The following is a 23,806-nucleotide window of genomic DNA, read 5'->3' as shown; positions in this document are numbered from 1 at the left end:
TAAACACCGGATTAATATAAACCTCATCAAAATAAACCCTCAAAAGAAAGACTTCAAAAGAAAACATGCAAGAAGCGAGGCTTTTCATGGGCTGCCAGGCCACTGAGTTAAACCATTTTACAAAGCCTTATAAGATGGACCTCACATTAACCAATCGTCATTTTAACTATGACAAGTTCAGGGTCTTTATAAGATTGACTTTTCAAACGTTCGACGGGTCTTACCAGGATTACCTGGGCGGAGTGGCTTACTTAAAAAGGCAGGATAACCCCGGGTTTTAGGTGAATACACGTGGCTTCCAAGCCTGGCTTTTGTAGCCTATTACAAGGTTATAGACTCTTTGTTCTTGTAGAAGCAATGAGCCCCCGAGCAATATTTTGAGTTGTGCTCAATGGGTGCCTATGTTTGAGTTGTGCTTTTGCAACACTCTCTTTGGCCCCTTTTGACTTTTCTGAGAACTCAAACTTTGCGAGAGATATTTATTCTTGAACCAGATGTTAAACCGGATTTTGAGAGCTACAAAGCTTTGTGGGAGACATCTTTCCCCTGAATCGGATTTTAAACCGGAATATCATTTTTAGCTAGAATTTTCTGATGGCCTTTAAACTTGAACTTGCGAGAGATTAATTCTTTTTGAACCGGAAATTTTCCGACGGCCTTTAAATTTTCATCAATATGGTAGTAGCCTGCGGGACCGGGTTATCTTTCCCTCCAACGTCCTGGGGTTCTTGACTTCACTGAAAACCGGCAACATTTGCTGAGTCATATCATTGTAGCCTCCGAGTCTCAAGGTGACTCGAGGAGTTAGCTTGAGATTCTCCATATTTGACCGTGATATAACCCGACATAAGTTGTATATCATTGGTGTTGATAGCACGATGTGAATCCACAGAAGGTTGAGGTGACTGCGGCGGGTTATAAATAATCCCGTATGAGCTATGTCAGCAACTCGGCCAATGATCTCTTCCAACTCGCGATTTGAAGTTAACCAAACGGTAGTGGCGGCGGCTTGTGCGCCTGCCCATTGAGCCACCCAGTGCAGATGGCGGTTGATAGTATTTGATAATTTGCCTCCATTTTGTTGAAAGAAAACCGGGCTACCCAAGCTGTGACTTGCTCATACTCAATAAACAGCTCATGCAGACAGGTGCGGCCCGGTATGTTGATGTAGATCAGGCTGCGAGAGACGGAAGACAAAGACGACAGCAGCATCAGAGGCAACTCGAACAGATAAGTCGGCCGCGACATTGTAAGCCGGTGCAGACGGGAGAGTCGATCGCAGGTGCGGTTAAACCGCACGGACGGGCGATTCGGCCTCGTCAGGTAGATATAAACTGGGCTGCTAAGGCGGCGACTTGTACATATATTCGTTGAGCATTATGGTAGGTCAGATGCTGACTCATGATATTCATGACATGACCATTGCTCTTACAGTGAATATCTGTCCTGTATAAAAAATATAGCAAGTCAAAGTAATTGTTTTTAAAAAAAATTAACATGTACTATAAAATAGACCGGGTAGATATCACCTGATGTATTAGAACGACCGGGATATACGGAAACCCAGTAGCGGCGTGGATGCGTGTATTATTACTTTGTGACAGTAGCCTCAAGACGACTTGCTTCCCATGAATCCATCTGGATGTTTTATACACAGATGAAAACACTGCCTTCACACGATGTCCTCGATAAAGGGGCATACTGTATCTGTGTGCATTGGCGGCCGACTTTAGGCGCATAGAATCTGCCTTTTTTAATATTGAAATTCCCTGACGTGTCTCAAATCCCTTGCAAATACACTCGTAATCATCTCTCCATGAGCAACTTGCAAATCAACCACAAGACTGACATCTGCAACAAAACCCCCATCTGACCAGCTAGATCTGATGAAGAAGCAACCATATCCCCATGGAGGAAAGTTCTTGTTATCAGGCAGAGAGCTCTGACTGTCAGCATCATCTCCATGACTTGCTTTATTGGCATTATCACCGTCAAAACCAAACATTTTCAGTTTCATTTTACGCTTATTCTCCTCAGCATCAGAGTGATACTATCTTCAGAATCATAATTGCCAGCTACTTTCATCACCAAAACACGGGCATCTTTGTTTGACTTTGAGCTGACGACATCTTCTTTATAAACAAACACGTCTGCTACTTCTTCATGCTGTTGCTGCTTGAGGCGGCCGGTTACAGTGAGTCACGGTCAACGCTCCTTTTCTCGTTCTTGGGCATGGCTGCGCTGATGCGTAAAGGGGTTGTGGCCGACTCGTCGAGGGACCGCGGCAGCGGAGGCCAGCTACGGTACCTTGAGACCGGCAGAAACGGAGGTGAGACCGTAGGAGCCTCTCGGAGGCGCAGTCACATGAGGTCGGCTCGCAGGCGGAGGCAGCGCTCGAACGACGACTTGGAAACAACAGGCGACTCGGCAGGGTCGGAGAAGAGGATAGCGACGTCTCGGAGGCAAGGCGGCTCAAGGCCACTCCGGCGAAGGCGGCTCGAAGCAGGAGAGCGAGCTAGCGGAGGCCCTCAGAGCAGGCGAACAGGCAGGCGAAGATGGAACAAAGTTGTAGCAGAACTGGGCAGTTGCAACGGCGACTCGGAGAAGGTGAGGCCTCGGTAGTGCGGGCGGAAAACCGGCGACTTGGGATCCGACTCAAGGCAGAGGCGACTCGCCGACGATGTGGTCGGCGGCTTAGCGGCGCCCCGGCGAGCCCGCTTTTGAGGGACTCCGGCGAATGATTTGGCTAAGGCAGCTCGATGCGGTGGAGGTGAGGTTGTTCGCCAAGAGCGACTCAGCGCAGCCACGATGCGGGAGCAGCCGGAGGCGGCGTCGGCGCGAGGGATGGTGGCGACGCAGGGGAGCTGGGCGAATGAGGCGGCGTGCCGGCGGCTTGTAGCAGAGGCAAAGCCGGCGGCGCAGCAACGGCCCGGCGGGTTGGATGCGTGAACCGGCGACGGCGGGGGTGCAGTGGGTCAACGAGGCGGGTCGTAGGAGTCCGAGCCCGTGGATCACCCGGGTCCGGGTCGCTGACTGCCCCCTTTTTGTTGTTGTTGATTTTCCCACCAATCGTGCAGGCAAGTTCACAAATCGCTTTCGAGCTAGGTTTTGTGCGGGTCGGCGATCTGTACCCGTTGGACCCGGCGAATCCATGCCGAACAAACGGAGACTCCCATTATGCCAAGTCGTTGGGATCTTCTCTGTTGATTTTGCTAACTGAATTGATGAACGTCATGAACAAAAGAATTATGATCTTGACCTAGTGAACTCGACGTTGATATAGATTCTTCCAAAGCAGGCTTTTCTTCATCTAGAGGTTTGCAAGCTTCTCGAAACCCTGGGAAAGATCCCTCCAAGAACTCAACACCACCGTACGGAGGCCCCATGGTCGGCGTCAACTGTCGTGGGTTAATCACGGCAGATGTCCTAGTGTGAGGACTTGGTCGTGAGGCCAACGCATCTACGCGGTAGCTTGAAGGGGTTGATCGAAATCGAGAGACGCAACACGCAAGACAAAGATTTACATAGCTTCGGGCCTCGGGAAACATCATCCGGTAATAGCCCTACATGTTGTTTGTGGCTAGGTCTCATTATGCTCATGAGGGAGTCGCCGCATAAGCCGGCTCCCCTTTAGTTGTGTCTAGCCTTAAGATTATTTCCTCTTGATTGTCCCTTTTTCGGAAGCCCTGCCCCTCCTTAAAATTATTTCCTGTTTGTGGTAAGAAGTATGACTATCACCGGCCACAACTCTTTGTGTTCTACTCGTGCATATCATCTACGCATAGACTAGCTCGGATGCCACCGTTGGAAAATGTTACATGGAAAACAAAAAAATTCTACGCACGGAATGAGCTATCCATGGAGATGCATAGTGACAAGGGGGGAGTGTGTCTACGTACCCTCGTAGACCGAAATCGGAAGTGTTTGACAACGCGGTTGATGTAGTCGAACTTCTTCTAGCTCCGACCGATCAAGTACACATTTAACTCGGTGACATCCCTCGCCTTCTTGATCTAGCAAGGTGTCGAGGTAGTAGATGAGTTCCGTCAGCATGACGATATGGTGAAGTAATCCGCGCAGGGCTTCGCCTAAGCACCGCGAGAATATGACCGGAGGTGTAAACTGTGGAGGGGGGAGCCGCACACAGCTAACAATTGATGTTGTGTGTTCTAGACGCCCCCTCCCCACATATATATAGGTGAGAGGGAAAGAGAGGCAAATCCTACTTGGGGTTTCTCCAAGTGGCGCCCCCCTTTCCTTTTTCCACCGGAGAAGAAAAGGGAGGGGGAAAGAGAGAAAGGAAGGGGGGCGAACCCCCCTTTTTCCTTCTCCTATTTGGCCACATGCCATAGGAGGGTGCGCCAGCCCTTGTGGGCTGGTGTGCTCCCCTCTCATGGCCCATATATTCCCCCGGGGGTTCCGGTAACCCCCCCGTAATCCGATAAATACCCGACACATTTCATAACACATCCGGTGTCCGAATACTATCGTCCTATATATCAATCTTTACCTCTCGACCATTTAGAGACTCCTCATCATGTCCGTGATCTCATCCGGGACTCCGAACAACATTCGGCCACCAAATCACATAACTCATATAATACAATATCGTCATCGAACGTTAGGCGTGCGGAACTATGTAGGCATGACCGAGACACCTCTCCGGTCAATAACCAATAGCGGAACCTGGATGCTCATATTGGTTCCTACATATTCTACGAAGATCTTTATTGGTAGAACCATTATGAAAACATATGTTATTCCCTTTGTCTATCGTCTCATTCGCCCAGCTCCCTAGTTCAATCGTCGATCTGCATACCTAGTTCAATCTCGTTACCGACAAGTCTCTTTACTCATTCTGTAATACATCACCTTGTGACTAACTCCTTAGTCGTTTGCTTGCAAGCTTATGATGTGTATTACCGAGAGGGTCCAGAGATATCTCTTAGATACTCGAAGTGATAAATCCTAATCTCGATCTGTGCCAACTCAACAAACACCTTCGGAGATACCTGCAGAGCATCTTTATGATCACCCAGTTACATTGTGACGTTTGATAGCACACAAGGCATTCCTCTGGTATCGGGGAATTGCATAATCTCATAGTCGAAGGAATATGCATTTGACATGAAGAAAGCAATAGCAATAAAACTGAACGATCATTATGCTAAGCTACCAGATGGGTCTTGTCCATCACATCATTCTCCTAATGATGTGATCCCGTTATCAAATTACAACTTAAGTCTATGGTTAGGAAACCTTAACCATCTTTGATCAACGAGCTAGTCAAGTAGAGGCTCACTAGGGACATAGTGTTGTGTCCATATATTCACACATGTATTAAGGTTTCCGATCAATACAATTCTAGCATGAATAATAAACATTTATCATGAATAAGGAAATATAAAATAACAACTTTATTATTGCCTTTAGGGCATATTTCCTTCAGGATGTTCCCTTTGTGCGCGAGAAGGTTCAGTTGGGTCAGCTACGTGTTCTTCATGTACCGACTATCCAACAGTTTGCCGACATCATGACCAAGGGGTTGCCAACTGCTGCATTCCAGGAGTTTCATTCCAGTCTTTGCATCGCCGACCCCGACGCTTGTATTGCAAGGGGGTGTTGAATGTGACATATCTGTATTTATTACTGATTGATCCTCCTATGATCTCTAGTCTTGTATAGATCAATGATACGTCTACAACGTATCTATAATTTTTGATTGTTCTATGCTATTATATTGTCTGTTTTGGATATTATATGCATTAATATGCTATTTTATATTATTTTTGGAACCAACCCATTAACCTAGAGCCCAGTGCCAGTTTCTGTTTTTCCTTGTTTCAGAGTTTCACAGAAAAGGAATACCAAACGGACTCCAAATGGAATGAAACTTTCGCAATGATTTTTCTTGGACCGGAAGACATCCAGAGGACTTGGAGTGCAAGTCAGAGAAGCCACGGGGAGGCCACAAGGACGAAGGGCGCGCCTAGGGGGTAGGGCGCGCCTATATATTCCCATATATCCCCAAACCACCAGAGGCATCCACAAGAACACTTTTCCACCGCCGCAACCTTTTGTACCCGTGAGATCCCATCTAGGGACCTTTTTTGGCACCCTGCCAGAGGGGGATTCGATCATGGAGGGCTTCTACATCAACTCTATTTCCCTTTCGATAAAGTGTGAGTAGTTTACCACAGACCTAGGGGTCCATAGCTAGTAGCTAGATAGCTTGTTCTCTCTCTTTGATTCTCAATACTATGTTCTCCTCGATGTTCTTGGAGATCTACTCGATGTAATACTTTTTTGCGGTGTGTTTGCCGAGATCCGATGAATTGTGGATTTATGATCAGCTTATCTATGAATATTATTTGAATCTTCTCTGAATTCTTTTATGTGTGATTTGATATCTTTGTAATTCTTTTCGAACTATCGGTTTGGTATGGCCAACTAGATTGGTTTTTCTTCCAATGGGAGAAGTGCTTAGCTTTGGGTTCAATCTTGCAGTGTCCTTTCCCAGTGACAGTAGGGGCAGCAAGGCACGTATTGTATTGTTGCCATCGAGGATAAAAAAGCTGGGATTTTCATCATATTGCTTGAGTTAATTCCTCTACATCATGTCATCATACTTAATGCATTACCCCGTTCTTTATGAACTTAATACTCTAGATGCATGCTGGATAGCGGTCGATGTGTGGAGTAATAGTAGTAGATGCAAAATTATTTCGGTCTACTTGACACATACGTGATGCCTATATTCATGATCATTGACTTAGATATTGTCATAACTTTGCGCTTTTCTATCAATTGCTCGATGGTAATTTGTTCACCCATTGTATTATTTGCTATCTTGAGAGAAGCCTCTAGTGAAACCTATGGCCCCCGGGTCTACTTTCCATCATATAAGTTTCTATTTTTCATCATACAAGTATCCGATCTACTATATTAGTTTCCGATATACTATTTTTGCAATCTTTCACTTTCCGATCTATAAACCAAAAATACCAAAAATATTTACTTTATCGTTTATCTATCTCTATCAGATCTCACTTTTGCAAGTAACCGTGAAGGGGTTGACAACCCCTTTATCGCGTTGGGTGCAAGTTGTTTGATTGTTTGTGCAGGTATTCGGTGATTTATGCGTTGTCTCCTACTGGATTGATACCTTGGTTCTCAAACTGAGGGAAATACTTATCTCTACTTTACTGCATGACCCTTTCCTCTTCAAGAGAAAAACCAACGCAAGCTCAAGAAGTAGCAATTAACTACTAGAGATATTGTAGGGTTAGTTGGCTTATCACGCAAGACATCACCTGTATATATAGTAATAGACTTCGATGAAGTCTATTGAGTTGCATCCTATAGTCTTCTACACACACCACTCATAGTCCGTGCCCACCTAACAGTATCAGGATAACCAGTCAACACAACTGCAGAACATGTTTCAATAATGTTTTGTCATGATTGCAGAGTCACCCCCAGGGTCCTCTGAAACTGAATATTACCCGATCCATTGTTTATCACCCCATGCACATAAATGTTATGATTGAAGTAAATATTATACAATTTGGGGCAAGTTTGCTTGAGAGGCTTACCATCAATCCACCGGTCCTCCAAGATATAGTATTCTCCCACAATCCTTTTGCAACAAAGAGTAATTTTTTTCTTCACATCCACAAATCTAGTCCAAAATTGGGATCGTCGATCTTATGTCTGACTCCACCATATATTGATTTCTAATATATTTATTGTTTAGGATAGTCTTTGTGTGGTTTCATATTTCCACAACCATCATGAAATGGTTGTGTGCATCTTGTGCTGCAAAGGCCCGAGTACTCCCCTTTCCAAAAAGAAACTACCTTTGTGCCATAAGAACTTGGCTCATTAAATCAAGATTGAGTATGCCAAGCCCACTTGGTCTTTAGGTTAACAAACATCTCTCCACTTTACCAAATGATACTTTCTTTTGTTATAATCCTCATGCCAAAGGAATCCGGATCAGAAAAATCATGTATTTTCTAACTCCATCAAGAATTATGTAAAAACAAATCATATACGGAGGCATATTAGATAAACAAGATGGGATTAAAGTCAAATCCCTCCCAAGGTCAACATTTTGCCTTGCCAACATTCACATATATGCTCAATTTTTTTCAAATGTTCCCGTAGGACTTATTTCTAATTATTTTCTCATCAACAGGGATGCCTAAATATATCATTGGTTGATCTCCTATCCTACAGGGAAAAAATCCTATTATATTCCACATAAGAAAACTCAGTTTTATTATGAAAGTTTTTTAACCCAACTTTTGCCCACATGCACAAATGATCACCTTTACATTGTGTGCTAGAATTAAATCACATAGTAGAAGAAAAAAATAGTGGCACTTGCATACCTCATTCAACTATATTTTCCAAAACCCCTTTCACCATATTAGTTTGTCTAACAACATAACTAGGGCATCAACTCCTGGATCGAAAACAGAGGGATAAGAAATCTCCGTGCCTCATCCCTTTAAGTGTAGGAAAATAAGGCTCAACTTTGCCATTGACCTTAACACTTACATGGCCCCCCTATCAAGAGCTTGACATCATGTTTCTCATCATGTATGGTATCAAGTGCCGCATGCAAAATTTTACTCCCAGCCATTATATCTCCTTTTTACAAAAATAGCGTATACATGTGATCTCACAATACCAGCTACTGAATTAAATCTATTCGTCAAAACGTCAGTGAAAAATTTGAAACCAACATTACACATGCATATCTTTTTGAATCTTTCTAGCTTTTCGGAGTCAAAGTTGTTATCTCATAATTGAACCTAGAAATGTCTAGGACACCATTATGGAAATCATCCACTAAACCTTTGATATCCCACTTAATTATCTCCCGAAATTATGATAGAATTCTAGATAAACCCGTCGAGATTGGGAGATTTATTTTGCCTGTTTAACTAGATGTATGTTGCCAAATTTTGTATTTGGACCAGTCAATTTCATTTGGGAAGGAAGGAGGCGGCGGACCACGGAGGCCTGGGGACGCCGACAAGGCCTCGTCTAGGAACGAGCCGTGGCCGCTAGCAAGACGACGAAGGCGGCTTCGAAGGTTAACAGTTCAACATGCGCGCGGGGGGGGGGGGGGGGTCGTCGGGAAATTCTAGTGGATCATCGGTTTAGAGGATGGCGGGGGTGGCGCCAACAAGGCGATGACCGCCGATGAGGGGAGGGCGGAGTGGCGAGGATGGCCTGGGAGCCCCGCTAGCGGCAGAGGCTAGCGGGCCAGCCGATAGACGTGGGCAGAGGTTGAGGAAGGTAATCCGACCGTTCATTTTGCATCGGACGGTTCAGTACAAATGAACTGGCTCAATTTTTACTATTTTCTTCAGTCAACTGTTCCCTAGCCAAGCCCTTATTTTGCTTCATTTGAAATACACCATGTTTCTCTTCCAAAAACATGTACAGTGCATAAATACGTAGTAGTAATTGAAAGCGACGGTTCTGATTTCCGACCCTCCCAATCCAATCCACAATAAACCACTCCCTCCAAAAATCCATCCATCCATCTTTCCGCTGTGTCCGGCACCGCCACCCTCGCCGCACGGCGCCTCTCCCGCCGCCGCCTCCTCCACCGCCGCGCCTATTTAACCACCTCACTCGCTCCCCCGCCGGCCCAACTGCAAGCTCCGCCATGCACGCCCACGCCCCCCACGCCCTCGGCCTCCGCGTCCCTCCCCCCGCGTTCCCCCGCCGCCGCGCTCGCCCGCGCCGGCGCCCCGCCGCGGACGTCCGCGCCTCGGCGGCCACCTCGGCGGCGCCGCAGAGAGAGACGGACCCCAGGAAGCGGGTGGTGATCACGGGGATGGGGCTGGCGTCGGTGTTCGGGAACGACGTGGACACATTCTACGACCGGCTCCTGGCCGGGGAGAGCGGCGTCGGGCCCATCGACCGGTTCGATGCCAGCAGTTTCCCCACGAGGTTCGCCGGGCAGATACGGGGGTTCTCGTCGGAGGGGTACATCGACGGCAAGAACGACCGGAGGCTCGACGACTGCATCCGGTACTGCATCCTCAGCGGCAAGAAGGCGCTCGAGAGCGCCGGGCTCAGCGCAGGATCCGACGCGCACGGCAAGGTGAGTGAGACGGAGAGCGGGGCGCGCCCTTGCCTCCGAATGAACTGAGCTCTCTGTTTTATGTGGACATTGCAGAAATAGTAGACTCTTGAGTTGAAATCATTTCCAGTTGTTTTCTTTGGCTTAGTGGAAATTTTTGTAGAAAATGTTTGGCTTGGTTATGTTATGTTTGGCATCAATTTTTATCTCCCTGAAAGCCCTTCTTGGTGCAACATACGAGTGTAGATTTCACTTCAAGACAAGCTTTGATTTATGAACAATGTAGGTTGTGATTGTGTTACATGTGTGTGACTGGCCGATGACTGTAAATCAGTATGAAAAGTTTATTTCTGTATGATTTATCTTTTATCTGAATCAGTTAGGACGATGACTGGACTGAAAATTCAGTGATCACTATTCAAATACTTGGGTACTAAATTTGAGTGCTCAAATCAAAATGCCCCAAAAGGGGCAACGTCATTGGTTGTCAATAGGAAAAAGGTCTAATTGGATTTAGTTTGAGAAAAAAAGTATGGCTTCTTTTTGGGCAGTTTTACACCCTATAGGTTTGTTAGAAATGGCTATACATATTTGTAGCTTGATATTTGTTGAAGAAAATACAGGTTTATCTTGTTGCTTGTGAGATGATCTCATAGTTTCTTTCAAAAGGAAATTTTCTTGATGGCTTGGGAAGGAAAGAAAACCGAGACAGATAAATTTGTGTTTCTTGGTGTAAACTATTGTTCACAGATTTTATATGATCCGAACCTGCTTTGCGCATAAGCTCCTAAATCACTGCAGATGGTTTGCGCCCTAAAATCCCTGTGAACTTGTGTGAGTTCAACTTCAATAATCTCCGTCTGACGCATGTTTGTAGATAGCATAGCACTTGTCTGAAATCATAATCATCTGTTGGTTGCAACAACAGATCATACAAAAAAGTTAGAGGTGAATCCCTGAATTTATTTGATGGTCCCTTATGCAGTTGGTTAAGTTGGTTGCTTCTTCTGCCCGATAGGCTGTCAATAGGTGGCTAGTCTACCATCATTTCCATACTGCCATAAATTCCACATGTTCTCTAGGTTTCTGTTGGTTCATTTTTGATCCCGTCTTTTGAAATGTCTCTTTCGCTAATGACTTCATTGTTAACAGCTTGATGTGGGGCGGGCTGGTATTCTTGTGGGTTCTGGCATGGGTGGCCTTTCAGTATTCTCCGATGGTGTTCAGAATCTTATCGAGAAGGGATACAGAAAAATTTCACCTTTCTTTATCCCATATGCTATAACTAACATGGGTTCAGCCTTGCTTGCCATGGATGTTGGTTTCATGGGCCCCAACTACTCAATTTCAACTGCGTGTGCAACCTCCAACTACTGCTTTTATGCTGCCGCAAACCATATTCGTCGTGGTGAGGCTGATATCATCGTCGCTGGTGGAACTGAAGCTGCCATCATTCCAATCGGCCTTGGAGGTTTTGTAGCATGTAGAGCACTATCACAAAGGAACGATGACCCAATAACTGCATCTAGGCCATGGGATAAAGAGCGAGATGGCTTTGTTATGGGTGAAGGTGCCGGTGTACTGGTATGGTCGATTAACAAAAAGAATCTCATGTTTTTAAATATTTTTATGTACTTTAGAATCATTTTAGCTGTCTGCATTCCTTTTTTTTGTGTTTGTTGTTTGCTTCAGGTTGTTACATTTATTCTCAGTTCGCCACCATGAACTTCAGTCATCAATTAGATCCTACTGCTATTAGCGATATGTAACACTTAAACGGTGAAACTCTTGTTCGACAATAGGTTATGGAGAGCCTGGAGCACGCAATGAAGCGTGATGCACCAATAATTGCTGAATACTTGGGAGGTGCGGTCAACTGTGATGCTTACCATATGACTGATCCTCGATCAGATGGACTGGGTGTATCATCCTGTATTACAATGAGTCTCAGAGATGCAGGTGTTGCACCAGAGGAGGTATATCTTGAATCAACGGCCCAGCCAATTTTTGTATAGCTGCAGTTTTTTTTCCTTCCTAGCACGAGTCTAATATCAGAAGTCAAAATATTAGTGTGACAGATACGCACGTTGAAATTTTCATCTGGGGGTCCCATCGGCAAGATTCTTGTTTCTTAAGTGAATTATGATTGTTTCAATTGGGCTGGTAGTCCCCCCCCCCCCCCCCCCCCCACACACACACACAAAAAAAAAAACACAGTACTGTCACATTAGAATATAATTCATTTGTTTATAAGCTTAGTGTTCCCCAGTCAGCAGATTTTGATTCCATTTGATGTATTTTTAGGTGAACTACATCAATGCACACGCAACTTCGACACTTGCTGGTGACTTGGCTGAAGTGAGAGCCATTAAGCAAGTCTTCAAGAATCCATCTGAGATCAAGATCAATTCTACGAAGGTTCGCTCGCTCGCTTCCATGTCATTTCGTAATTGTTCTCTTATCTGATGTCACTTCCTTGCCTGCCAGTCCATGATAGGCCATTGCCTGGGTGCAGCAGGTGGGTTAGAAGCTATCGCCACTATCAAGTCCATAACTACTGGATGGGTGCATCCTACCATTAACCAATTTGTAAGTTAGTCATTATCCTGTCCAAATCTCCTGCTGGTTCATCTTGGTTCATATATATATGCTGGCGAGTGTTTAACCTTCTATTTACCTGCTTTGAGTTACCTCGTAAAGGCTTGTAAGTGTATATCTGTTAAAAACCTAGTTAAAAAAAATCTGTTAAAATCCAGTATCTATCAGAGTACATTCCGTGCTAAGAGTAAGATGGAAGAGAAGCTGAGCTCTATTTTGCAAAATTCCTGGTTTTCTCATTGTTACACAGTCCGATTTTCTCATGTTTGAGTCATTTCTCTTTTGCAGAAGCCAGAGCCTGAAGTTGATTTTGATACAGTAGCTAATGAAAAGAAGCAGCATGAAGTGAATGTTGGTGAGTTCCTCCCCAGTCCCATCCCCCTTCTGTTGAAAGATGCTCATCATGAATGATAGCTAAATGCTCAGCAGAATAGCTCACATAGAATCTACCATCCCTTCGCGAGTGCTTACAATCATCGTCGCCAGCATCTCTATCTTTATGCGTGTTTGGTCTTGTGAATGCAGCTATTTCTAACTCATTTGGATTTGGAGGGCACAATTCGGTGGTGGTATTTGCGCCATTCAAGCAGTGATTCGCCTTCACCTCAGAGATGTAGGAGGATCCACGACATTATTCGTCCTGGCAAAACTTGGTACAGGAGGACGAACAACGGTGTCCAAATGGAATCAAAAGCTGGTAAAACTTGCTACAGGAGGACGAACATCAGTGTCCAGGTCATTTGGTGTAGTATTTCTTTAGGTGTAGCCTGCTTGATTTTACCGGCTTTTATTCATCCTCGTGGAGCAAGTTTTGATGATTGGTATGGTAGAGTGGTGCTGCCTTGATCAGGACACTGTTGTCTATATGATACAGTAATTCTTTCGGGTGCTTCCCGTGTGTAGCATGTTGTAGAAAATCTGGAATGATGTAAAGGATCCTTCATCAGTATCATAATTTGGTACATAGTTCCTTTGTATGTTCTTCCCCTTCCCTTGGCTCTACAAGTGTTGTTGTTGACAGTTTTCCGACTAATCGTCTAGCGCATGTCACTGAAGCATTATTTTTGTTGTCGGTTTTTTCGCGGGAACTATTTTTGTTGTCGTTGCTGCAATCAAGCACTTTTGTTTTTGCTAGTTAAAAATAGTTACTCTCACCGTCCTATAATGTAAGACTTTTTTGACACTAACGTCTTACGTTACGTGGGTAGATTATTAAGCCGCCCTTGATGAGCTTGCCGTTGCGTGCACACCTCGTCCACAGTGACGTAGCTTAGCTAACTACTAATATCACCACTCCACTAGGTACACCAAGTCAAGGATGAATAAACCAACGTGTCAATTTCCTGAGCGGAGTAAACGAGGCCACTGACACAGATCAAGGCCACCTTTTGTGATATGATTTGCAGAGGAAACGTGACGCTAACGCCGAGACTCGGCCTTTTATTTCCACGCAGCGACGTAGTACTATCACGAAAGGTCTCGCTCGCTAGCTGCCGTCCCCGCCCGCCTGCCGCCTCGTGCCCTCGACACGACACGACACGATGGCCGCGGCCGCGCCATCCCGCCACCGCCCCGAGGGACCTCCCTCGGAGGAGGAGGCGGCGAGGGACTGGGCGGGGCTGCCGGGGGACGCGCTGCTGGCGGTGCTCCACAGGCTAGACCACGTCGACGTCCTCATGGGGGCCGGCCAGGTGTGCAGCCCCTGGCGCTGCGCGGCGCGGAACGAGCCGGAGCTGTGGCGCCGCGTCGAGGTGCGCTCCCACGCCGACCGCCGATCTCACGTCGCGGCGCCCTCCCGCGCCAGACGCCACTCCTGCTCCGTCCTCTGTGGGCTGGCGCGCGCCGCCGTCAGGCGTGCCGCGGGGCAGTGCGAGGCCTTCTGCGGCGAGGGCGCCGTGGACGACAGCGTCCTCTCCCTCCTTGCCGACTCGTGAGTTTTCTTTTCTTGCTCACCCCAATATGCTTCAGTCCCTTGCTGGCCAGTCTGCTTCAGTTTCGTACCAAACCTTCCGTGATCTGTTCGTTACAGGGCGCCTTCGCTGAAGAGCCTCCGGATCATCTCCGGCGACAGGATCGTCGACGAGAGGCTCAGCCTCACCATCACGAACTTCTCCCTGCTGGAGGAGCTGGAGCTCTCGCTTTGCACCGACGTCTACCCGGGGACGTGCGAGGCCGTCGGCACCGCCTGCCCTCTCCTCAAGCGCTTCCGTCTGAGCAAGAAGCAGTTCTGCAAGTGGAACACCAAGAACATCGACCAGGAGGCCATGGCCATCGCCACCATGGGCGGGCTGCGGTCGCTTCAGCTCTTCGCCAACCCTCTCAGCGACGACGGGCTGGCGGCCATCCTTGACGGATGCCCGCGCCTCGAGTCTCTCGACATCCGCCACTGCTTCAACGTTGGGATGGGCGCTGCTGCGATCCGAGCACGGTGTCCTGGGATCAAGACGCTGAGGCTGCCGGATGACTCCACGATCGATTACGATCTGAAGTTTTCTCCCCCGGATATGACCCCGTGGAACACCCAGGATGAGCATCAATGTGATTGGCACGAGTTGGTCTATTTCAGTTCATGGTAGTCTAGTGTACTGGTGTGCAGCTTCCCCACAAGATACCGCTGCTGTAAGTAGGAGTACAACCAAATGGACGGGTTAATAATGGCAATGATACTTTTTTTTTGGTTCGTTTGATTTTGCCGACATGCTCATACACCATTTTTTTTTGACTAGAACTCATACACCATTTTCACCCCTCTCCACGATAAGGAAAATCCTGGTTTATACGTATTCTTTAGTTTATGTACCTTTGTCAATTTTTCTAGTACTTCACTTTTTTTTTAATAAAAGGGACGACTCCCCCAGTTTCATTAACGAACAAAACATACCACCACCAGGTCCACGCGCTCCCCACCACCCCGCCAATGGGAAAAGCAAAAGAACATGGAGAAACATAGCCCAGGTGGAGAAGAAAGGAAAAAACCCAGGAGCATCTCCTATCACACCTAGGAAGAGCTTCCCAACACACACATCCAGCGATTTTTGTCAAAATTACGGACTCCTGAACCCCAACATCAGCTAACCCAGGCCACTCTTCTTTTAAGACGACAAGACCATGATACTTGTGGATGATCAACCTCCTTCCAGTGGAATTCATGACGCCCAGTGTCGATGTCAAAACCGGCGGATCTCAGGTAGGGGATCCTGAATTGTGCGTTTAAGACGGATGGTAACATGAGGCAGAGAACACGATGTTTTACCCAGGTTCGGGCCCTCTCGATGGAGGTAAAATCCTACGTCCTGCTTAATTTATTCTTGATAATATGAGTAGTACAAGAGTTGATCTACCACGAGATCAGATAGGTTAAACCCTAGAAGTTAGCCTATGGTATGATTGTATGTTATCCTACGGACTAAAACCCTCCGGTTTATATAGACACCGGAGGGGGCTAGGGTTACACAAAGTCGGTTACAAAGGAGGAGATATACATATCCGTATTGACTAGCTTGCCTTCCACGCGAAGTAGAGTCCCATCCGGACGCGGGACGAATTCTTTAATCTTGTATCTTCATAGTCCAACAGTCCGGCCAAAGGATATAGTCCGACTGTCCGGAGATCTCCTAATCCAGGACTCCCTCAGTAGCCCCTGAACCAGACTTCAACGACGATGAGTCCGGCGCGCAGTGTTGTCTTCGGCATTGCAAGGCGGGTTCCTCCTCCGAATACACCACGGAAGAATTTGAATACAAGGATAGTGTCCGACCCTGCAAAATAAGTTCCACATACCATCGTAGAGAGAATAATATTATCACAAATCTAATCTGCTGACACGTTTTGGCAGCATGACATCACGCCACGGCCCGGTAATTATTTGAACTGTTTTTCTTTAACCAGCCCCGCACATAACACGAGGCGGTTTCTTGACACGTCTTGTCAAAGCAGAGATCGTGTTCCCTTTATTACGAGATTCTCATCAATACAGACGTGGGTAACCCAACCGCGCCATCAATTACGACACTTGGGGGATAAGCGAGTTTTACCAGGCTAGTGGGGGCGCATAGTTTAGTCCGCCCTTATAAAGAGATAAGATCTCAACTTTTTCTATCCACGCCTTCTTCCTCCTTGCTCATCCATTCTCGCGCACTCGAGCTCCAACGCCCAAGTCCGCATCATTCTCCTCAATTCTCTCCAAACATGTCCGGAGCGGGAGGCAAGTGGATGGCCTCCTCCATCACGGAGGGACACATCAAAAAGCTACGTGGAGCCGGATACTTAGCCGCGGATATCGCGCACCGGCTGCCAGCCGCGGGGCAGATCGTCCCTACCCCGAAACCTCACGAGAGGGTGGTTTTCCTCCCCCACTTCGTCCGCGGATAGGGGTTTCCCCTCCATCCATTCGTCCGCGGCCTCATGTCTATTACGGGCTGGACTTTCATGATCTGGCCCCGAATTTCATCCTCAACATCTCGGTGTTCATCGTCGTGTGCGAGGTTTTCCTCCGCATCCGGCCCCACTTCGGCTTATGGCCGAAGACCTTCAATATCAAGCTGAAGGTAGTAGGCAGCCAACAAGCGGAATGCGGCGGAGCCATGGTGGGCAAAATGCCCAACGTTACATGGCTCGAGGGCTCCTTCGTGGAGACCATAAAGGGGTGGCAATCGGGGTGGTTCTACATCACTGAGCCGTGCGACACCAACTGGGTGGCCACCCCCAAGTTTCGATCCGGAATCCCCATGCGGCTCACTTCTTGGAAGGAGAAGGGCCTGTCCTGGGGTTCATCGGTGGAGCTGGATGGACTCCAGAAGTGTATCCGGAACATGACAAGCAAGAAATTTAAGCTTGTCAACATAGTCCAGGTCATGCTCTTCCGCCGGATCCTCCCGTGTCAACAACGGGATTTCAACTTATGGGAGTTCGACCCGGCCCAGCACCAGACTCTACACGAGCTCTTCGACACGATGCATAAGGACGTCTGGAGGGTGTTGTTCAAGGGTGCCGAGGTCCCTCCTTCTCTTACCGAGGACCGCGGGCTAAGCGTGAAGCGCCCTGCGAATCCGGTAAGTTCTATACATCTGGTAGGATATTTATTTCCCATAGCTTAACTAGGTGTGGGGTCTGAGCTACCATGCCTTTAACAGGACTGGGTGGAGACATCGGAGCAGATTAACTGTCCGGCCCCTCTGCCCGAAGACCATGCGGACGCTCTCTTGACGGAGATGCAGACTCCGGCTCCTTATGAGGTGCCGGAGAAGATCAAGAAGAAGGCCAAGGGAACCCGAAAGAGTTCCCGGCGCCAGGTGGTATCGGACTCATTGTCCGATAACACCGAGACAGGCTCCTCCCATGAAAATGAGGAGAAGGAAGATGAAGATTCTCCCCTCCAGCCGGGGGAGACAAGAAAAGGAAGGCCGCCCCAACCGGGGAGGCCGAAGGGTCCAAGAAGGGAAGGACTCTCCTTCCGGACTGCTCTACCACCGCCGCCGACGGCGAAGACGAGTGGCTGCTCAAGGCCAAGCCCCTGGCGAACTCGTAAGTATTCGGATACCAGAGTAACTCATAGCATACATTTGTCGCACTGCTTCTCCTAACGTCGAATATGATTATGCAGTCCGCCCCAAGCCCGTATCGATGCATCATCGTCGGACGGTTCCTTGGACTTGTCGGACATGAATAGTGAGACACTTCCAACCGCCTCCTCTCCTTGCCCTACGGACAATGCCGAGGTATTGTCTCAAGGGGCACCGAGCCGGGGGGGAGACAGTCCCGGAGGCGCCTCAAGGCGACCTTCCGGACTCTAGGAGCAAAGGGAGCAAGGCTCCCAGTGGCTCCAAGTTCGGCCCTCAGTCGGACACCGCGCCGGAACCTCCAGTGGTTCCGGACTCGAGCAGGCGGCCCTCTTCCAAGAGGGGCAAGTCGCCCGTGCCGGTGACCTCTGTCCATCCAGAGGCACTGGACAACCTGCTGGGAGCGCTTCCCGGCGCTTCCATCGACGAAGAGCACCGCACTATTATGAGTGCGGTGATCAAGAAGGTTCAGTCCGCCAAGAGCGGACAGACTGAAGCCTGTGCCAGCCTTCTAACAGGCTTTGAGGTAAGTATTTAAAATATAGGAAAATATTACCGCATAGACAGTAGCCCCTAATGCTCTGTTTGGTGTTCACAAAGAAAAGCCGAATAGAGGATCAATAATATCTGCAGGAGACTAATATAAGTATGTCTATATGCGTATGTAGGCTTCGCTGCTGACCTCTGCCGCACTGACTGCGGAGGTCGCGCACTGAAGCAGGACCTCGAGCGGTCCGAGAAAGAGCTCGGCCTTGCCAAGAGGCAGCTCGAGGAGAACAAAGGTAAGTAATACCTTGTCTATAGAAAAAAGAAAATGTGGTTGCGAACTGACAGGATCATCATGAATGTGCCAGGGGCCACGACCGAAGTGGCAACCCTAAAGCAATCATTGTCCGAGGCCGAAAACAAAGCGGCCAAGGAGCGCACCGAGCAGGAGAAACAAGAGGCACGGGTGGGCGAGGTGCAGCAAGAGCTCCAGGCTCTCGTGAAGAAGCACGAGGCTTTGGAGCTTGACTCGAAGACGCGAGAGTCCGAGCTTAACGCGACCCTCGAGAGCACAAAGAATGCCAAGGCCGAAGCCCAAAAGGCCCTCCAAGAGATTGAGGCGATGAGGAGGATAGCGGCGGGTAAGGCATTCATTATGCAAAGCAAGCATGTGAAAGTAAATTACTTGTTACTTACTCGAGTCCGGAGCTCTCCAGGAGCATTCGCAGATTTTCCCCACAGCGTGTCGGATGCCGCGAAATTTTACCAGGCCGAGGAGGGAAGCTCGACGGAGAAGCTGTTCTGGTCTTAGTATACTGGGACCGAACACCCGATGCCTATGAGCAACCAACTGAAGCAACTGGTCGAGCTACACAAGGCGGCTGAACAGGCCATGATGGGCCTTATGGTCCGAATGTGGCCTGATGACTCCCTTCCCAACAGCTACTTCGTCCTGGTGAGGCGGCTTGTGGATGGCTGCCCATGGCTGGAAGTCATAAAGCGGTCTGTCTGCATCGAAGGTGCACGCCGGGCTTTTGCCCGTGCGAAGGTGCACTGGGCCAAGATGGACGCTGAGAAGCTGGTGAAGGAGGGGCCGCCGCAGGGCAAGGAGCATCGCCACCCCGAGATGTATTATGAGGGTGTCATGAAGGGTGCCCGTCTTGTGGCGGACGAGTGTGCGAAGGATGTAATTTTTGAATGAACTTGCTCGTGTGATCCTGTATTATGAAAACTTGTTCATTTGCGCTATGCAACGCTTGTTTGAATTTAAAATATTACCTTCTGTCCGGCTGTTTATCAAATCTGAGAGATGGCCAGTCATCGGCTTCTACCCCCATGGCATGAGTGCTGGGGTGTTCGGGATAAACCTGAGCACTCTTCTTCCCATTGTTGGGTCCTTCGAGGGAGGTGCTCAGCAAACGAACAAGGCAACCGGACTATAATGCTTTATCACTTTCACTTAGCCATAGAATTCTACAATTTTAAATTTTGGCGAAGCCCCTAGTATTTGGAAGGCCGAATTCGGGGCGCTATGCACGCCTTAAGCCGGACAAAGCCGACTCCTCGCTCTAAGCAGCATAAGTCTTTAGGGACTCGAGACCTCTCGAACAGCGACCAACTCTCGCCTTATCATGACAGTCAGTTTTAGCTTTCTCTACCGAGGTGCTTAGCCCAACTGAACCGGGGCACAATCGCAGTAGTTCTCCCAGTGCTACCTTAGCTGATATAGCGGAACGTAAGGTACCAAAACATGGGAGCTGGGAAAACCCAACTATTGACCCAAGACATGATTTGGAGCTGATGCATATAATGCTATAAGTTCGGGGCGCCGCACTGTCGAAAGTGTTCGGACTTCTCACGACGTATTATGGGGTATGCTTAAGCCCCTGGCGTATTGGCCGTACCAGAGTGTACGGGTGCTGAATGTCATGAATGAACATATATATATATATAAAGAAAGAAAGAATAGAGAATGCAGTAATAGTCTAGTGCTATGCATTGTTTATTCAAAAAGGTGCGTCGAAGCATAATGATACAAGTAGTGCGATAAGCAAAAAGTAGGACTATTTGACATGTCCCCTCCAAGGGCAAGCTGAGAAATGGTATTTAAAGCAGGTATTTCACTTGTTATCAGAAGCCACCTGGGAGTTCCGTGGTGCGATGAAGCTTTCTGGCTCCTTGATTGTTGCATCATGTGTCCGGCAATCATACTGTCGGACAGGGTTTCCAGAGATTAAAGTCCTGAAAGAGAGAAAAATAACAAAGCGGGAAGCCCCTAGTGCGGTTGAGCCGCGTCTTGGGGCGTGCCGTAGTCGTGCCCCCTCCCCACCTGTGCCCATGGTATTTTCAATGCGTAATTATGTACACGTGGCACGGATTTTGCCGTTTGGCTGTGACTGGGGCGGGGGTCGCATTGCTATGCGAGCTCGGAACGTGCCAGGTGGTCTTGTTACCGATTACTCCGGGCACGCTTGAAGGTGTCTGGGTCTTTAATTGCCGAACTGGTGGATTGCCTTAAGAGGCTGCTTTGTGCTTCTGCTGCGAGGCCCGCAGTGTGCTCCTCCGTGCGGAGAGAGCACTCTATGTTTCCATTGACTGTGATGACCCCCCGAGGTCCTGGCATCTTGAGCTTGAGGTATGCATAATGCGGTACCGCATTGAATCTCGCAAATGCGGTTCGCCCGAGCAGTGCATGATGGCCACTATGGAACGGGACTATATCGAAGATTAACTCCTCGCTTCGGAAGTTATTTGGGGATCCGAAGACCACTTCCAGTGTGACTGAGCCTGTGCAATGGGCCTCTACACCTGGTATGACGCCTTTGAAGGTCGTTTTTGTGGGTTTGATCCTTGAGGGGTCTATACCCATTTTGCGCACTGTGTCCTGATAAATCAGGTTCAGGCTGCTACCGCCGTCCATAAGGACTCGAGTGAGGTGAAATCCGTCGATGATTGGGTCTAGGACCAGTGCGGTGAATCCGCCATGACAGATACTAGTGGGATGGTCCCTGCGATCGAAGGTGATCGGACAAGAGGACCATGGGTTGAACTTTGGGGCGACTGGCTCCAACGCGTATACGTCCCTTAGCGCACGCTTCCGCTCCCTCTTGGGGATGTGGGTTGCGTATATCATGTTCACCGTCCGCACTTGTGGGGGGAACCTCTTCTGTCCTCCGGTGTTCGGCTGCCGGGGCTCCTCCTCGTCATCGCTATGTGACCCCTTATCTTTGTTTTCGGCATTTAACTTGCGGGCCTGCTTGAACACCCAACAATCCCTGTTGGTGTGGTTGGCTGGCTTGTCGGGGGTGCCGTGTATTTGACACGAGCGATCGAGTATACGGTCCAAACTGGACGGGCCCGGAGTGCTTCTTTTGAATGGCCTTTTCCGCTGACCGGGTTTAGAGCCTCTGAATCCGGCATTGACTGCCGTATCTTCGGTATTGTCGCTATTGACGCGGCGCTTATGTTTGTTGCAACGTGACCTGCTGTTGCTATCCTTGGTATCTGAGGTACCGCAGTTCTTTGTTATGTTATTGCTGCGAGCCAGCCAACTGTCTTCTCCCACGTGAAAGCGGGTCATGAGTGTCGTGAGGGCTGCCATGGATTTCGGTTTTTCCTGGCCAAGGTGCCGGGCGAGCCACTCGTCGTGGATGTTGTGCTTAAAAGCTGCTAGGGCCTTTGCATCCGGACAGTCAACGATTTGATTTTTCTTTGTCAGGAACCGTGTCCAGAATTGCCTGGCCGATTCCTCTGGCTGCTGAATTATGTGGCTCAAGTCATCGGCATCTGGTGGTCGCACATAAGTGCCCTGGAAGTTGTCGAGGAATGCGGCTTCCAGATCTTCCCAACAGCCAATGGATTCTGCTGGGAGGTTGTTGAGCCAATGCCGAGCTGGTCCTTTGAGTTTAAGTGGGAGGTATTTGATGGCGTGTAGATCGTCACCGCGGGCCATGTGGATGTGCAGGAGGAAGTCCTCGATCCATACCGCAGGATCTGTTGTGCCATCGTATGATTCTATATTTACGGGTTTGAAACCCTCTGGGATTTGGTGATCCATTACTTCGTCTGTGAAGCATAGGGGGTGTGCGGCGCCTCTGTATTGGGCTATGTCGCGACGCAACTCAAATGAGTTTTGTCCGCTGTGTTCGTTCTGGCCGAATTTACTTTTACTGTATCCGGCGTGACGGTTATCGTCCCGCGTGGTGGCGCGCCCTTGTGATCCGTAGATCGATCTTGCGTGTTTTTCTTTGTCCTCCAATACATCTCGCAGGTCTAGCGTGTTTCCCCGTGCCTTGACATTTTTATTTGAGTGGCGTCGGGGTGCGGGCTGAGCTTTTGGCTGAAATGCCTCTCTGTCGCGGCCACGAGGTGGTCGATCAGCCGCGTCATACGCTGGAGATGTAGGTTTTAATGCTTCCTCCTCTAGTCGGGGTAGCAACCTGCGCTTTGGGTAACTCTTGGAGGGGCGTTCGAGTTCATATTCCCCGGCCGCAAGGACATCAGTCCATCTGTCAGCTAGCAAATCTTGATCAGCTTGAAGCTGTTGTTGCTTTTTCTTAAGGCTATTTGTCGTGGCTATAAGCTGGCACTTGAAGCGCTCTTGCTCGACGGGATCCTCAGGCACGGAAAATTCGTCATCGTCGAGGCTTGCCTCGTCTTCGGAGGGAGGCATGTAATTATCATCCTCCGCCTCTCCATCCGCCGCTCTCTCGGGAGGGCTGGCTTCTCCATCCTCCTGCTCTAAATCTTGCTGGAGGGGATTGTTGTCGTCTTCGGCACTGTCCGGAGTGCTATTATCTCCTGTGCCGGTGTCACCGCTTTTGCTTTGGCGAGACATAGAGCGACGCCGCTGACGTCGGCGCTTGGGTTGCTTCTTGGAGGGGTCATCCTCTGCTGTCCCGTCGCCATTGCCTTCTTTGGGTGTGTCCACCGTATATATGTCATATGACGAGGTGGCTGTCCAGTGCCCTGTGGGCAGTGGTTCTTGTTCGCCTCCTGCATCGTCGTCCATGCCGTCGATGTCTTCAGAGTCGAAGTCGAGCATGTCGGTCAAATC

The 23,806-nt window shown here is 48.6% G+C and overlaps 2 protein-coding genes across 2 annotated transcripts; both read left to right on the top strand.

The window, feature by feature from the left end:
* The first annotated feature begins 9,507 nt into the window (after positions 1-9,507).
* Positions 9,508-13,683, top strand: LOC123189323 (3-oxoacyl-[acyl-carrier-protein] synthase I, chloroplastic). The gene is made up of 7 exons (XM_044601716.1): positions 9,508-10,129; positions 11,261-11,692; positions 11,911-12,084; positions 12,413-12,526; positions 12,596-12,697; positions 12,995-13,061; positions 13,232-13,683. The coding sequence occupies exons 1-7, from the start codon at positions 9,689-9,691 to the stop codon at positions 13,297-13,299; spliced, it is 1,398 nt and encodes a 465-aa protein (XP_044457651.1). The 5' UTR covers positions 9,508-9,688; the 3' UTR covers positions 13,300-13,683.
* A 442-nt stretch (positions 13,684-14,125) lies between these two features.
* LOC123189324 (putative F-box/LRR-repeat protein 23) lies at positions 14,126-15,387 on the top strand. The gene is made up of 2 exons (XM_044601717.1): positions 14,126-14,636; positions 14,736-15,387. Exons 1-2 carry the CDS (start codon positions 14,248-14,250, stop codon positions 15,280-15,282), a joined length of 936 nt encoding a protein of 311 aa, XP_044457652.1. The 5' UTR covers positions 14,126-14,247; the 3' UTR covers positions 15,283-15,387.
* The last annotated feature ends 8,419 nt before the right edge of the window (positions 15,388-23,806 follow it).

The sequence above is a fragment of the Triticum aestivum genome, chromosome 2A (assembly GCF_018294505.1).
Source record: "Triticum aestivum cultivar Chinese Spring chromosome 2A, IWGSC CS RefSeq v2.1, whole genome shotgun sequence".
In the NCBI taxonomy this organism is placed as follows: Eukaryota; Viridiplantae; Streptophyta; class Magnoliopsida; order Poales; family Poaceae; genus Triticum; species Triticum aestivum.
The sequence above is the reverse complement of the archived record's forward strand: the minus strand, read 5'-3'. Positions and strand labels throughout refer to the sequence as shown.